Source organism: Trachurus trachurus, assembly GCF_905171665.1.
Source record: "Trachurus trachurus genome assembly, chromosome: 6".
NCBI lineage: Eukaryota > Metazoa > Chordata > Actinopteri > Carangiformes > Carangidae > Trachurus > Trachurus trachurus.
In genome coordinates this window covers 19,490,091-19,506,205 of record NC_139897.1, presented here as the reverse complement: position 1 = coordinate 19,506,205, position 16,115 = coordinate 19,490,091, and the positions used below count along the sequence as shown (strand labels likewise).

The following is a 16,115-nucleotide window of genomic DNA, read 5'->3' as shown; positions in this document are numbered from 1 at the left end:
AGGTTATTCAGTGTTGCTTTCAATCCTGTCACGTATTTCATTTCCAAGTCGGACTGATTTGAGGTTTTTTTGCTCTGTATGCTCGATCATATTTAAGGTCATCACTTACATAAATGAGGCCAGGCAAAGAGGAGTTTCTCCTTGCTCCCTGGTGCATTGCCTGCTTGTAATAGTCTCAGATAAACGGTTAAAGGGAGATGTGCTGCCAGTTGACTCATGCTGCAGTGACTCATGCAGTGTGTACTCAGAGGAAGAGCGAAAATAAACAGCACAATGAAGCAAAAGATAAATTGCAACGCACAAGAAATTAATTTACTATTTATTTTCCATTGGGGGTGCTTTTAGGTAATTTGCTTCATTCTATTTACCGTGACATATTCTTTGTTGGAATATGGTTTGCTCATGAAATGAAAGCACAGGAGCATCCTGAGGCATTTTCTAATAAGACACACAGATAAAACCTACGTTAAGGACTTTTGACAAAGGTGGTTTTAGTTGTAGAGCAAGATCAAAACTTTGAAGTCAAAGTGTCCTGCTATTTTCGGCTCAACAATGGCAGGAAAGTGGGGCTTGAAATGAGACGAGGTTCATCTTGTCCGCTCTTTGGTGTTTGCTCTTTGATCTAGTGGCGCTTTGATAGACCCCGCAGGCCGTACTTAGCCTGTCCATGTCAAGTTGGACTGCAGGTTGGCGGCTCTCACATCACAGTTCCTGTGGCTCCAATGATAATGGCACTTGCTAAAAGCTTCCGCACCTCCCATTGTGGAGTATTATGTTTATATCCATTCTCTTTGTTTTTTTCTTGCTGAGTCGCATTGACCTTTCCAATGCATAAAAACATACAACACGATGTATCCTCGCACTATCTGAGAGAAAAAATGAGAAAACCGTTTTAAGGGGAATGCATTATGAACATGGCAAGTTTTTCCCTCCGCTTCCGTTATTCAGCAAAAGAAGATGATTTTTCAGATCAAAGGAGATTCATACTACAGTTGTCTGGAATCAGTGAAATTGCAGAGGGAATAGAAGGAGACAGGCAAGATGATATCCAAACAAAAGAGGAAAACAGATCATCTGCACAGATTATGTTTGCCGGAGCCTTTCATGAGAGGCCGTACAAATTGCACAAGAGAAAAACTTTAACTTTTGATACATTTTATTTTTATTTTGTGTGTTTTTCGACTCTAGATTGTTTCTCGCAGTAGGTCAGCCGCTTCCTCTCTTCCTTTCTCCGTCTCTGTACATTTACATGCCTTTTTGTCTCTTTGTGTCCCCACTGCGCACACACGCACACACACCACTTACCCCCAAATCCCCCCATCTAATTCAGCCCACTCAGACTCATTGTTAAGGGGACATATTGGAAAACCATTAGTACTCATTATGCTTTATAGCCACCTGTTCTCCCCTCTCTCGTCTTTTAATCACAATCCATCCCCTGTTGTGTGTGTGTGACAGTATGCGTGTGCGTACGCAGCAGCCACCCCTGCTCAGCAGACAGTAATGAACCACTTTCACCGTAATGCATTTGGGACACTGAAAAGTCACCCACTCCTCAGCTTTTTATAGCGGAGTCAATGGCATAGGCGCCACCTTTTATGGCAGTCCATCTGAGCTGCAGCAATGTTGTGCATTCATGAACCATGTCAGCCAAATGGGATCGAATGCAGTACAATACAAATAAAAAGAAATTGGAGTGAATAGGGTATGGATTCCCTTTTTTATATGAACTCCTCGTGGAGGCAGAAACCCTTATAGGAAACTTTATGAGTATCCATTCAGTCCTTGTAACTCCAAATAACCTGGCTCTCATAAAATGTTGAATATCCTGTTACAGCTCTGTACTGAATTGTGCTCAGGTTTGATCGTCCATGACAATGTGTGTGTTTGTGTGTGTGTGTGGAAATGTGTGTTGCTCTTTAAAGGAAGCACAGAGATTTGGCAGTTTGGACCATATGCTCTATATATTGGTACCCACAAAACACACACACATATACAGTATATAGGCACAAACACACACACACTCGTAATGAGTGGATTTGAATTCCGGTTGTTCTCTCCCGGCCAAGGCAACTGTCATCATTGTGCTGCAAAAGTCCCATAATCCATCTGTGGCATGACAGCATCCTAACAGCTCCACTCCACAGCAAGAAAAGCTATTCTTTATGTCCCTCGGTTTCTCAATCTCTTCCGTTTTTTTTCTTCTTCCATTTTCACCCCCCCCCCCCCCCCCCTTCTTCTTCTCTCTTGTCTCTTTTCACTTTTCTCGTTACATTTTTTTTCTCCACTTAATCTTCTTTTCTGTGAAAAGTTTTATCCGGGATTGATTACAGTCGAGACGAGGCTCAGTAGAAAGGAAAATGAGTGATAGCTCGCAATTATTGTTGACCACGATCATGACGATGGTAATGAAGATGTTCGTAATTATAATTATGCCATCGATGATGATGATGATAATGATTGTGATCGGAAAGACAATGATGCCATTAATGAGGATGATTAAAATGGAGATGAGGATCATGGCAATGAGGATGATGATGATGATGATGATGACTGTATGATGATGATGGTGATGATGGCGCTTGCTGGCTTTCTGAGCTGTGTTCATGTTTTCACCTTGGCCCAGATGGAGAGAGACAGATGGAGGGGACAGACGCCAGCCGCAAGAGGGACACTCGCTCCTCAGCCGGCCACCACAAGAGTGAGGACACCAGCGACAGCAGGGAGGACGAAGCTGCAGTGAGTCTTTCTTTGTTTCTTTCGCTGTCTGTCTTCTTTTCTGTTACACCACTCTGGACTGAATATTAATGTGATGCTGCTGCCTAAACACACCCACCCCCTCACCCACATCTCTCTGACTAAGCAACAATGAGGTTTGTTGCTCACAGAGTGAGGGGAGGAAGTTCCTCAAAGTCAGACTTAAGTATGAGCACATGCAGTATATCTAAACTTGTATTTGGAAGAATACTTGAGTAAAGGTTTTACAATATCTATTTACAGTACTTGAGTATTAAAAGTTACTTTCTGATAATAAATGTACTGTACTTTAAATATTGGAAGTAATAGTACAAATTGCAGTAAGTGCTGTAAATAGACAACACAAGCGGAAATTTTGAGAAGCCTCCCTTCCTTCCTTCCCTTCAGTAACAAACCAGTCATTACTGGGCATCGATACATTTGCTGTTCATCTTGAAACAAAGCTTGTTTTCAAAATGGTGAGAGTTTTCTTGTCTTCCTGAGCTGAATTCTGGCGATGCTAAATCACCTTTCATTGACATTTGGGACTACAGCACTTGTTCCAACATTGTATTTTGAAGTCACAAAAATGTGCAAGGTAAATTCATATTGAAGTAAAAGTACACTTTTTATTTAGGACATGTATAGACATAAATATGGATATTCAAATAGCCACTCCCCCCAAAAAAAGAACACTTAAGTACTGTAAGTATTGTTCATATGTTACATAAACACCACTGATTGCTCGTGTGTGTGTGAGGGAGCTCATCAGCACTGCAACAATCACACTTCAGATCTTAATTATAATCAAACACATTGGGCTCCTTTCTTTGTGCACCCACTGATTAGTGCTCCAAAAAACAGCACCCTCCCTCCATAATGGAAAAGAGATTAGTGATGAAGCAAAACAAAATCTCTGTACAGGTAAAGATGTTGATGAAACGCTGGTGTAGATGGGTGAAATTTCATCATTTGGAAACTTTTCTTTAACTTTAACCCATCTATAGCTTAGCCTTGTGACCTCACCGCCCAATGTTCCCAATTCAAAATGTATTCGGAGTACATCATGCATTTTCACCTCCTCCCCCTCCTCCAGGGTTTATTTCTTTGATAGTGTTCTTGTTGAGGGATGTGGAATTAGACAGAGACAGATATCAAAAGGCAGACCATGAGACTGAGTTCGATCGCCGCGAGAGATCGCTCACTCTTGGTACGTGCAGCACTAAACCACTGAGACAATCTCATGCTTCAACACTGAACTCCCCCGACAGTGGGTGGATTTCAGGGTTAAGTACAGCAATTGTGGACCCACAGATAAGTTCCAAGTCCTGCAGAACCTACAGAGCAAAATTAGCTCCAACTGTGTGCTGAAATGCCAAACTCCTGTTGGTTCCAACAAGCCGTCCAATTGGGGATTATTATCAAAAGTCCTCCAAAAAAACTGCTGCCATTTTTTTTTTTTTTGACAACACAGTTATCCAAATCTGTTCTAAGCTCTTTGTGCAAATGTTTACAGTCTGATCTGAATGTCTGCTGAGATGGATTACAAAGAGAAATTTATTGCAAGCTCATGCTTGGAAGGGATAATTGGGGTGAGGGGCCTGCTACAGACAGGATGATGTTGATTTCTAGCCACGACTGTTTTTGTAACTGTATGTGGTTATCTGTTCTCTACAGGACAACACGTTTCATTTAAAGGGATAGTTCAACATTTTGGCAAATTGGCCCATTGCCATAATCGTTATAGTCATAGCAGTAGGTTCGTTATCTTTAATTGTCGGTGTAAGCTATTTTTAGAACGGCGGAGCGGAGCGGCAGGCTACTCAGGGCTACGCTATGGAGGCTAAGGGAATTTCTTGGTTTCCCTCATCAAACTCATCAAATACACAACCCAACAACTCAAAAACGCTGTCGTGGACAAGTTGTGACCTGCACAATCACCACGCTATGAGATAATAACGGAACGTTACGAGACAGAGCTGTTTTAGAGGTAAATTCATGCAAAACCGCTGATGTGCGTTGCGTTCAGGGACAGTTTTTCAGCAAGCAGACTCTGTATTTACCCTGTATTTACCTCGAAAACGGCTCCGTTTCGTAACGTTCCATTATTATCTCATAGCGTGGTGATTGTGCAGGTCACAACTTGTCTACGAAAGCGTTTTGGAGTTTTGGGATTTTGTATTTGATGAGTTTGATGAGAGAAACCAAGAAATTCCATTAGCCTCCATAGCGTAGCTCTGAGCAGCTCACGGCTCTGCTCCACCGTTCTAAAAATAGGTTACACTGACAAATAAAGTTAACGAACCTACTGCTATGACTATAGCGATTATGGCAATGGGCCAATTTGCCAAAATGTTGAACTATCCCTTTAAAAAATAAGATGGACAAAACACTGGAAATAAGACTTTAAATCTGTGGGTGTGAAACTTCAGGGAGCAGCCAGAGACACGGTGTTCTTGTGCTGTTCTCTTTTATCTCACTTGCACATATCGAACCATTTTCTGACCATGTTATTAAAGTTAGACATAAGAAAAAAAGCTCTTTTTTAAAACGCTCAAGATTTACCACTAATCGTTTGGCCTTAAAGCAGGCAATTTCTTATCAGCCCCTCCTTCCCCAATCTCAGTTAACCAGGTTCCCACACCAGCGCTTGCCACTCATGTTGACAGACTGTCTACACTGAAGTAGAATCTTGCCTGAAACTCATTTATTTGTAAGACAACCTGGAGTGCTGAAGAATCAGGCCACGAAGACAAACAATTTGAAGCAATTAAATGTCAACTGAATGTTTTGGCCTAATGTGAAATGTTCGATGTTAAAAGAGCCCAAAACCACTGAAGAGCGAGAGCCGTGGACAGATACAGATTAATGAGCTGTATCAGATCTAGTTATTGGTATTATGATAATAAAAAAAGCTGCTACCTTTCTGCCTGCTAGATAGGATCATTACCCAGGGCTATAAAGGAAGTCCCTGAGAAGGTGCTGCAAGGTGCTGGAATGAATTCAGATGAATTAGACAGTTAAGGATCAGTAGCAGTCGAGTTTATTCTAAATGTTGTTTTTTACCTCATCCGGGGAATAGCATCCAACTGGGACGGGCTTTTAAATATCCATGAAGATTTTGGCCCACACATACACACTGAACACCTGCTTTCAGGATGAATCCAGTCGGCCAATCATGTGGCAGCAATGCAATACATGAAATTTCTGCAGATATAGGTCAGGAGCGTCAGTTAATGTTCACATTAAACATCAGACTGGGGGGAAAAATGTGATCTCAGTGGCTTTGACTGTGCCAAAAAAACAATGAGCAGCAGTTATGTGGACTGAACACTTTGTTATAAGAGAGGTCAGAGGAGAAACAGAAACAGAAAGGCTACAGCAACTCAACCACTCTCTATATTAAGCTGCGTTGAGTAGAAAAGCATGAATAACCAAATGAAGATTTAAGTACGACCGTGGCTCGGGTACAACGGCAAACAAAAAGCGCAGCCTCGTGTGCTGCATGTAGGTTTCTGCTGCTGAGGCTCACAGATGGTCGGGTCCAAACTTGGCATCAACAGCACGAATCCCTGAACCTGCCTTGTGTCAACAACGATGGTGGTGGTGGTGTAATGGTGCTGGGGATAGTTTTCCTTGGCACATGTTGTACCATTTAATATTATTCAATCATTGTTTGAATGCCACAGGCTATCCGAGTGTTGTTGCTGACAGCGTGCATCCCTTTATGACCACGGTTAACTGTTTGCTAATGGCTACTTACAGCGAGATGATGCACCATCCATGCCACAAAGCAAAAAAAGTCTCTCAAACTGGTCTGGCAGCTGACACATGATATCAACATGGAGCAAATCTCAAGGTAATTTTTCCAACATAAACAGTCCACCTGTTCTCCTCAACCTGCATGTGGTGTTGTAACTATTTTATAGGGAGTGTAACGGCACTCTAAAATAGCATACATGCACCGTTTGGGCTCCACACATGCCGCAGCTGCAGGAGTTTAAGACCCAAACACAATTAAAGTTAAAACCCAAATTGTTACGATATTGCTGTGAGGCTGTCGGCTATCTACGGGGGGACGGCAAAGAGAAGAAGATGGTATATCTTATTCTATAAAATGCAGTCGTCTTCAAAATCGATTTAAGTGAAGGCTTTAGGAAATGTGCTCGAAGAGATAAGAGTCATGAAGGGAAGTCGGCAGGGGTGTTTCTGTACGGCCCTCCTCTAAACTCTAAACCTGCCTGATAGCGTTAGGACTCCTCTTCTGTAGCAGTCAAATGCAAAGCGGCTCTCAGGATGAGTCAGTCCCGTGCACTGAAGCTCAAATATTCGGCTGCACTGTAAGCATTCTGCTGAAGTCACTGAAAATGTGTCGGAAAGTTTATGGCACGCTCCTTATGAATTTTAATGGCCTCGCTTTGTCATTTGTTCCCTAAACAACAAGTGATAGATTTGGTTTGCATCAAATAATGATCACTTAGATGAACTGTGCTCATACTTGGATGGTAAACACGCTCTAAATCATCACAATTACGGTATAGGAGATGGAATCGGCCCGCTACAGGAGCTGCTTATTTGGATTTATGATCTTTTGAGGATAAGACTGAGCCCAATTTATGGTTGTCTATAATACCACTCTATTTGTAACAAGCTCTATGTTCTAGTATTTCAGGTGTGTGCAAGAATGTCAACACGGCTCACCCTTAAGACCTCTCTGTTCAGCTCTATAGCCACATCTCACTTCATCCATAATTTACATATCCATTTACCAGCTCTTTGTTCCAGCAATGCTTGACCTGAGTGTATGAGTGTGTGTGTGTGTGAGTGTGTGTGGGTATAGCATACCACGTTTCACAGACCTCTGGACGTGGCTAGTCGTTCAGCGTCGACATCTCGAGGAAATCCAAAGCAACATAATGTGAGGCAGCTCCAGTGAGAGCTCTCCTTCACTTACAAAATGTCAGAGCCAAAGGTCAAAGCCGTAGTCTGTGTTTCCAGGCCTTATAGGCTGAGATAAGTTAAACACTGGATGTGTGTGTGTGTGTCTTCGAGGGGAAAAGATAGAAAGAGAAAAGGGGGGGGGGGTGTTCAAGTGTGTTTAATGTGCTGTAATATGGGTCAGAGGGACAGAGGGAGAGTTTGTCTTCTCCGTTAAGCGTCGCTAATGTTTTGTAAAGCTACACACACTCGCGCACGCACATGCATGCTCACCCAGATAGATCCATTGCTCACTGCATAATCAAATTTAACAAGTCGGGTATTTGACCTGCCGATGCATGCAGCAGGTCTCCATGCTGTAAGTTAAGGCTTCTGGTAAAATCCTTGTAAATGTGTCCAGCACCTCTTCTTCTCTCTTCTTTGATGTCAAATGGATATACTGTAGAAAGCAGTGGCAGCAGAGAGGAAACACACTACAGGGAGTGTTAAACTGACCACATAAGAAAGAGGTAGAGAAAAAAAAACATGGAGCATGGTAAAGGATAGGACAGACAAAGACAGGCCAGAGGTTGATTGGAGGAAACAGGAGAAAATCAGGAGCAAAGAGGGTTGGGAAGATGAGGAGCTGGATCTTCTGTAGAGGAAGTAATTACATTTCCCCCCCTGCCTCTGTGAAAGGCTGTGACTGAGCGGCAAATGTTTGCCTCGGCACCTTTTCTGTCTTTGCCTGCAAAGCACTAAAATTGCAGCTTAAATAGTTGGCAGAGTGTGTCAGAGGGTTGGCAATTACATGGACTGACTTGGGCTGCTTTTTTTTTTTTTTTTTAGTTTTTTGAAAGACATGGAATATCTCTCAGGCCACCTGCTTTCCTGTGTGTGTGTGTGTGTGTGTGTGTGTGTGTGTGTGTGTGTGTGTGTGTGTGTGTGTGTGTGTGTGTGTGTGTGTGTGTGTGTGTGTGTGTGTGTGTGTGTGTGTGTGTGTGTGTGTGCTTCTCTAGGGGAGACTGTAAACGGTTACCACTTTAAGTGACAAGTCTGACATCAGGGTTTTATAAAACAAGGTGCATTTTTGTTCTCGTGCCATTTGGTGTTTTGGCCGTGCATGTTTTCTGTGCGTGTTTGTTAATATGGATGAGATGTGGATCCTGTACTCGGTTTCTTGGCTTTTCCTGTCTGGAGGGGATTGCCTGTGTGCGTCCGCCCCTTCATCTCATGTTCAGGCTGAGAGGAACGCACGATGAAGGCAGAGAGGAGGGTTGGGGTCTTCACAGGAAACGAGAAAGCCTGGAGGACAAATGGAGACAGAGGACAGGAGATGATTTGATGAAACTGGAAAACATTGACGTTGACTGTAAGATAAACGAGGGATCAGTCAGACAGACAGGACAGCTGAGAAATAAAAAATATGCACACAGGCTTAAAAAGCAATATTCAAATTATACTGTACATTTATATCATGTACAGTATTTTCTTCAAACTAAATGTGAAGACAGTGAAATTGTAATCATTTCAGCTGGTGCTGTCAGATTCATACATCAGACAGCAGCAGCAGACTGAGCTGTGGCTCTGATGTAAAGGGACCGACTGATGGTTGTCAGCTGATCAATACAGCGCACAAACAATGCGCACTCAGTGCAGACTGTGGTAAAACATGTGTCCAGCTGCTATTTGACAGGAAGTTGACTGCACTCCGCTGTTTGTTTCTTCTCTCACAACACCCTCACCCCACCGCCAACCCCCACCCTGACTGTGACTATACCTGCACCTTCAGCCTCTACTCCACACAACTTGTAGAACTTGAATTTTCTTTTTTATGGAACATGCAGCTCTTATGAAAAAATGCAAACCTGCCGTGTTGAGTGTTGTTTCTGCCATTGCCATCGTACGAATACATACGAACAACATTACTATTACATTACTAACGTTGTGCGCACACACAAGGGGAACCATCGTCTGTCTGTGAATCATCAATCATTGCAAACTGAGTTGATAGTGATGGTGGAGGTGACTCTGGGGAGGCTCAAGCATGTGAGTTGTTGGGTCCAAGGCCAACATTCAATACATTAGAGAGGCAGGGCTATTTGGACATACGGTAATGAAGGTCATTTCGAAATATAATCATACATATGATTTACAAACACAATAATTTTATTAGTAGATCAAAACAATAGTTTCTCTTCCGGTAAATTTTCACCAGGGGCATGATGGGAAAAAATTCCCCAAATAATCTAATTTATCAAATAGTGACCCTGCAAGATCCCCAGTCTTAACAAAATCTTAAAGCAGGTGACTTAGGAGACGCTGGCTTCATATATGAGAGGAGAGGAGAGCGAGTGTGTGGAGATATTTCACAGTGGGGCTGAGAGAGAGGGCTGCACCATTGTCTTTCACCTGACGGAGATTTTAATCATTGTGGCAATTTTGCAGCAGCTCATAAACCGCAGTAGCCCGGCCTCATTGTTAACCTCCAATTGCTTTCAGGGCTGTAAATATGGCCGCCTCACATCGCTACGGCCTTGCTTATAGTTTATGGGAGATGGGATGGCGCTGGCGCTGGCACTGGTAGCCTTCCCTGAGAATGATGAGGAGCAGAGAGCATGGAGTGTCTAGTAAATAAACACATGGCTGATCAGCGAGACTCAACGCACTCAACTGCGCTACACAGGCTTGGCTGTGATGACACAATGCTGTGACTACTATCTGGGTATTAGGCTTCATGTAATCTGTAAATGGACCCAAACACAGGGATTAGCGTCATAGCGTAATTGCTCAATTTGACATTTAGGCTTGACCGTGGAGATCAGTGACACATGACTCATTTTTTCAGGTACCCATTACATTTATTCAGCATCTCAGTTCTGTCACGGATCTAAAAAGGACAGTCGGCAGCGAATCAGCGTGATGACTCCAGGTGGTGAGTCAGTGGCCTCAGCCTTGACATTTGGTTGACAGAGTTCCATCCTGCTGGCTGATTGGATCCAGAGCCAGCCAAGTGGAAATGGATCTCCCATGAGACATTTGGTACATCAGCCAGAGCGCCCTACCCCAGGATGTCTGAGCTTGCACTTTTGGTTTTCTGCCACTTTGTCTCCTCTGTTACTGAAAAAGTTTAATGTAATTGTTGTCCTTTAATCAAGGACTCCAGAGCTGACCTGGTCCAGAGAGTCTCTCGAAGCACAGCAACAGGTTGTCAGAGTAAATGGAAAATAATAGAGCAATTACAATGGATCTTTCTCTGCTGCTAAATAAGTAAGACAGTAAGCTGTAAAATATGAACTTGTGGCAGCTTTAATATACAGGAACCAACCACAGGCCAAAATGGAGCTGGCAATGTTAGCCACAGTTCACAAGCATGCATGGATGAGGTTTGATTTTGTTGTACAGAAAAAGGCATGGTTACAGTTCACTACTGTCATACAAGAGATCAATCAAATGTGACAGTAATATTGTTTAGACTTTAACAAGAAGCTAACCAGAGTTACTATTGGAGGGAGGCTTTTCAATTGCTGTGTGTTGACTAGTCCTAGAAAGCCTCTTGAAAAGCAAAATTATGTTTTGCATTATACAAAGTCTTAAAGGTTAAATCCAGTTAACAACCTGGGTCCCATCTGCAGTAATAATAACGATTAATAATGAGTTTGCTCACAGAATGCATTGTTAAGATCTTTCAACTAATTTATGTTTGGGTTGAACTTATCTGGACCTTTTTGTTTGAGTGTGATAATGTTGCTGTGAAAATGAGACCCCAGTTATTTTTAAAAGCAAAGTTTCATCTATTAGTCATTCCATTATTGAGTAGTCGTGGATACAACCCACTCCAAAGAGGAGGAAAAAGTGCAGGATTAATCTGGTGTTTACATCTCAACAGTCAAACCTTTTAAGTAGTGGTCGTTAGGCAGCAATACATAACCCCTTGATAATTACTGTTCCCTTCAATGTACACGATTTCACTTCAAACGGCTGAGTTTAGCCACCAGCCCCTGATAACTAGCTGTAACCCTGCAAACAGTGAGTTCTTCCCTGTCATTTTTCAAGCTCGGGGATGTTGACAGCTCCGTTATATGAGGTTGTTTGAGGGTTCAGTCAAGAATTGTTTTTTCCTCTGGGTGCTTCAGTGCTCTCACCCAGTCTCGCTATCACCTCTTAGGCATTTGTCAGCTTGGTGCTGGTTCACAGATGGGGGAGACCCGAGCTATACAGGCCTGCAAAATACACCCAGGCAGCGCTCCAGCAGTGAGGTCTGCGCTGCCTTCATACTCTGCTACCCTCCAACCAGATGCCAACAGAGTGGAAAAAAAAAACTGTTTCTCAAAACCAGCAGCTTGGTGTGCTGTGACAGTGTACCGTAACACACAAACAGTCAGAGATGTTTTCAAAATGGACAGCTCGGTACAATACCTACAGTACATCCTCACACCAACCAAATTATCTCTCCTCCTTTTTAGGCCTTAAAAGCATTTAGCTTTATTTCCATCCTCCATATCCCAGATAGGGGGGGGAAAGAATTACACACTGGGATCACGCTCAATCCTTTTAGGCAGTGTATTGAAGCTTTTGCTGCTCTTGCTTTCGTTCCTACCAGCTGGCTCTGTTCCAGCTGCGGTCAGTGCTAAGCTGTTACCGGCTGGCTGTTTGCTCTGACTGCTCTGAGTCATGCTGGGGCCATGCTGGGTGAAGGTCATTAGGTCATAAGAAATGACACTGGAGCGTATATTGTATCTGCCTGTCTTTCTCACCTTTCACCCTTATCTCACTGTTACGCTGCATTATAGATGCCTGTACAGAGTGTGGTCCAGGGACTGTTGATGCATGGGAAGTTGATGAATTCATTGCAACAATTCCCATCAACCAACTGTAAAATCCCATCCTCTCAACGGGAAGTTGTAATTCTGCAAAATTACTTTGGTTTGACAAATGACAGGGTTGGCATCGGGGCTTGGTGATTCATTCATTTAAATTCTTTCAAATTAGTTTTTGCCCTATGTGAAAAACATCATAAGACTTGAGTTATTGCAACAATGGACTCTTGATAATCACATCCATGAGAGGCACAGACTGGCAGAAAACTTGTGTTTGTTGAAGAAATATATTTCAGACTGAATTATACTGTAAGGGCGAAAACATGAACTTTATGAATGTATTCATATAATAAATTAGTATGTCATGGGTCTGAGCTTGTGGTATTTGAAGATAAATGCGTATTACTTGCCCCTCCAGTATGACCACTGTGGACAGACCCCTCTGTGCTAAGGAAAACAATAGGGGGTCTGCAGGGTTAGATAAGAGGATAAGAGGAGCAGGAACCTTGAACAGAGAAAACTGATGGTCTGAGGCCTTGTAAACACATCAGCGCCTGCAAGACAAACTTGTTCAAGTGCTTAATGTTTTAAGTGCTTCTAGGAGGCTGGATCATAGAAAATAGCCCAGCAGGGGAAGTCATCAGTATAAAGTGCGCGTCTGCCAGATTTAAACAAGCAGGTGTTTTCCCTGTTGCTACCCGATAAATGGAAACAAAAACGGAGCACACCTCAATTTTTCTTCTGCTCAATAAAGACTCTAAAGAAAGAAACCGCTTAACAATAGAAACAAGGCAGGGATAAGAGCCATAGTGAAAACTGCTGAACAATAGAAGTAAGCATCCGCTGTCTCTCCACATCTTTCTTTGCCAAATCTCCCACCGCTCAGGCATTTACTTGACGAGAGGCAGATAAGGGAATTTTTGGCTGAGTGTAGCGCCAAGGGTACGGATGGATGGATGGATAGGTGGATGCGTTCTTGGTGGTGTGGGCATGTTGTGTTCCTGTGGGTCGAAGGAAGAGGAGGAGCGCATTCATTTACATTCCTGTGGGAGCATTTCCTTCTTTCATCAGTATTCCCTCTTTGCCAGAGTTAGAGTGAGTGCCATATCTTTGAAGAGTTGGAGGGGATTTTGTGTTTTTCTCCAGTCTTCCTCAGAGGGAGTTTTCTATAGGTGCCAGCTTTTAAGTGTCGCTTTTTTCCCCCCTCAAGTCTGCACTCTTTCATTGGTGGCCTCCAAACATTAGCGGCTACGTATGAGACATGCTCTGGATGTAAATCAGTGATGTTATTATATGTCGTACAGAGCCGTGCTGCTGCGTATGACTGTGTATCTGTGTAGGTGTATAACCTGCCGCTACAGGAGTGTTTTAATCTATGAACCTTTCACTTAAGGGTCTATTGAAATAGTTCTCATACAGAACCAGCAGAACACTTTCAACGTAAAGAGTCAATCTCTTTATTTTTCTTCTCACAATCTTGTCACACTCCTTCCGTTCTTTTGTGATTTTTCTTTTGTGTTTCTCATCCCCTCTGTTTGCTCATTTCCTTCCATCAAACTTTTCCATTGCCTTCTCTTCTCTCCCCTTCCCACAACTCATTGGAGTGTGTGTTTCCAGTCTATGATATATCGTCTCCAGTGGTGAACCAGGCCGTTGGCCTTACTCCTCATTGATCTCTGTCGTCCCCACGCTGTCCGGGCAGAGGCCAGACACTTGGAGCCTACTGATTGATCTCCACAGGATCTTTTTCTGCCTCACCACCCATGGTCACCCACCTTATTCTCTTCTTCTCTCCAGCTCTTTTATTTGCCCTGTCATCACTTCTCTGTAACTTCTGCCTCCTTTACTTCCAACTTCTCCCTGGCATGAAAGAGAATCCCCGGAGCTAGCATTTGCCGCTAGTTTACATGTTAAAACTTTACTTAACCTCAGTCATGTGTTAAGTATTCATAAGCAGTGCATATCCTCGACTCTTTAGTTGATAGTTGATGCATACATACAACATTATGAAACATTTATCAACTTTTTTTATTCACATGGTATGTTAAGATTTAAATTCTTAACCTTTACTACCTATCATGTTTTCTCTGGAGCTTCCAGATGACAATTTCTGAAGTTCATTAACGGATAGAGTTTGCTCAGCTGTTATTGAGAGTAAATTAATAAATGTTTATTTCATAAGAATAATTAAATAGGAATATGTCCAATCAATGTTATTTATATTATGTTGTTATATTTTTTTTTAGAGTTTTACTCTAAATTATTCATCAACTGTCTATAGTTGCTACTGAGTGTTACAGTTGCTAAATAGATTAATTGATATTTTATTCACTTAGTGTATTATGTGTAAACATAATTGTCTGTGGCTAAATTGAGATGGTAAAATTGTTTTTATATTTACACATCTATGTCATTTTACAATGCAGCTTGTGCATAATTACATTTGTCTCAATTTCAGTCATTTAATTTTATTTTAATTTTTTTCATTTAGAAAATAAAATGTATTTATCATCAGGCCGATCTGGAAGGTGATTCACTGCACCATTCAAGTGTTACTATAAACTGGATGTTTGCAGGAAAATCTTTCTCTCTATACTCTCTACAATAAAAGGAGCCCACCCATCCTTTCTTCTCTTTATCCACTGCTTATCATTCCTCCTCCACCCCCTCACCATCTTACATCATTCTCAATTAGTGTCTTCACAGCTTCCCCTACTCATCCTCCTCCCCCTCATCTCAATGCATTTTATAGGTTGGAGTAAGTAATATGTATAGCATTAATACTGAATGTCCATTGCATAGGGTTCCAGCATAATGATCATGTAATGACATAATTACCATGCCATAATATTTTAGTCAATACAACCTGCTGCACTTGACAATTACAGATTTCACCTCTGTGATTACCATAGAAACCACAGTTTGAGTTTGACCTTTAAAAGTCTTTGTGAGTGGTGAATGAGACAGGCCTCATTTAACAGATTTTCCAATCATGCTGCACACAACAGATATGATCTAACACATTATCTTCTCCTGTGACAACTTGCATGTCATAACAGCACTTCTTGGGGAAAATGGATATAAAGCTTAGATACTGACCATGGCTCTGAAATGGGCAAGATAATGGAAAGAAGGTTATTATTCCTCTTGTATCTGATCCAGGGGTAATAGCCTAAACAGACAGGCCAAGTAGTCTATTAATCCAGCTACAGCGGCAGACACAGCAAGCTGCTGAGGCGCTTTGTTTGGCTCTGTTATTATTGTCAGGATATCAATTCCTTTAAGCGTCCTCCTGGATTTATTCTGTCATTAAACAACTCGCTGTCTCGATTTTTTTTCTCACTTGAGCCAGTTGAAGTTTGCAGGTGTATTGACACACGAGTCAATGCCACTGGCTGGGAGGCATGCATGGATCCGGAGTGGCCATTTTCACAGTCTTGCGAGATGGCAGCTGGTGGGAGAAAACCAATTTTTATTGGCTTTTTCAATTTGCGCCTTGCCGGACAGTAGCAACACTATGTTAATTGCAACCACTGAATCAATGGCATAGTTTGAGTGAGTGTCTCTTTGTCTCTGGTATGTGCTTGTTCATAATTGAAAATCCCAAATCACATCTCCTGCCACTGTACAGTATGTGAAGAA

General features: G+C 42.3%; 1 protein-coding gene across 1 annotated transcript in view; it reads left to right on the top strand.

Annotated features, from left to right (window-relative positions):
• The window catches only part of b4galnt4a (beta-1,4-N-acetyl-galactosaminyl transferase 4a), a gene marked incomplete at both ends in the record, with an annotated part of 123,560 nt that overhangs the window by 37,574 nt on the left and 69,871 nt on the right, over positions 1-16,115 (top strand). The window contains one exon of the mRNA XM_083973157.1: positions 2,627-2,739. Within this exon, the coding sequence (XP_083829283.1) occupies positions 2,627-2,739 (113 nt within the window). The remainder of the gene's footprint in view (positions 1-2,626; positions 2,740-16,115) is intronic.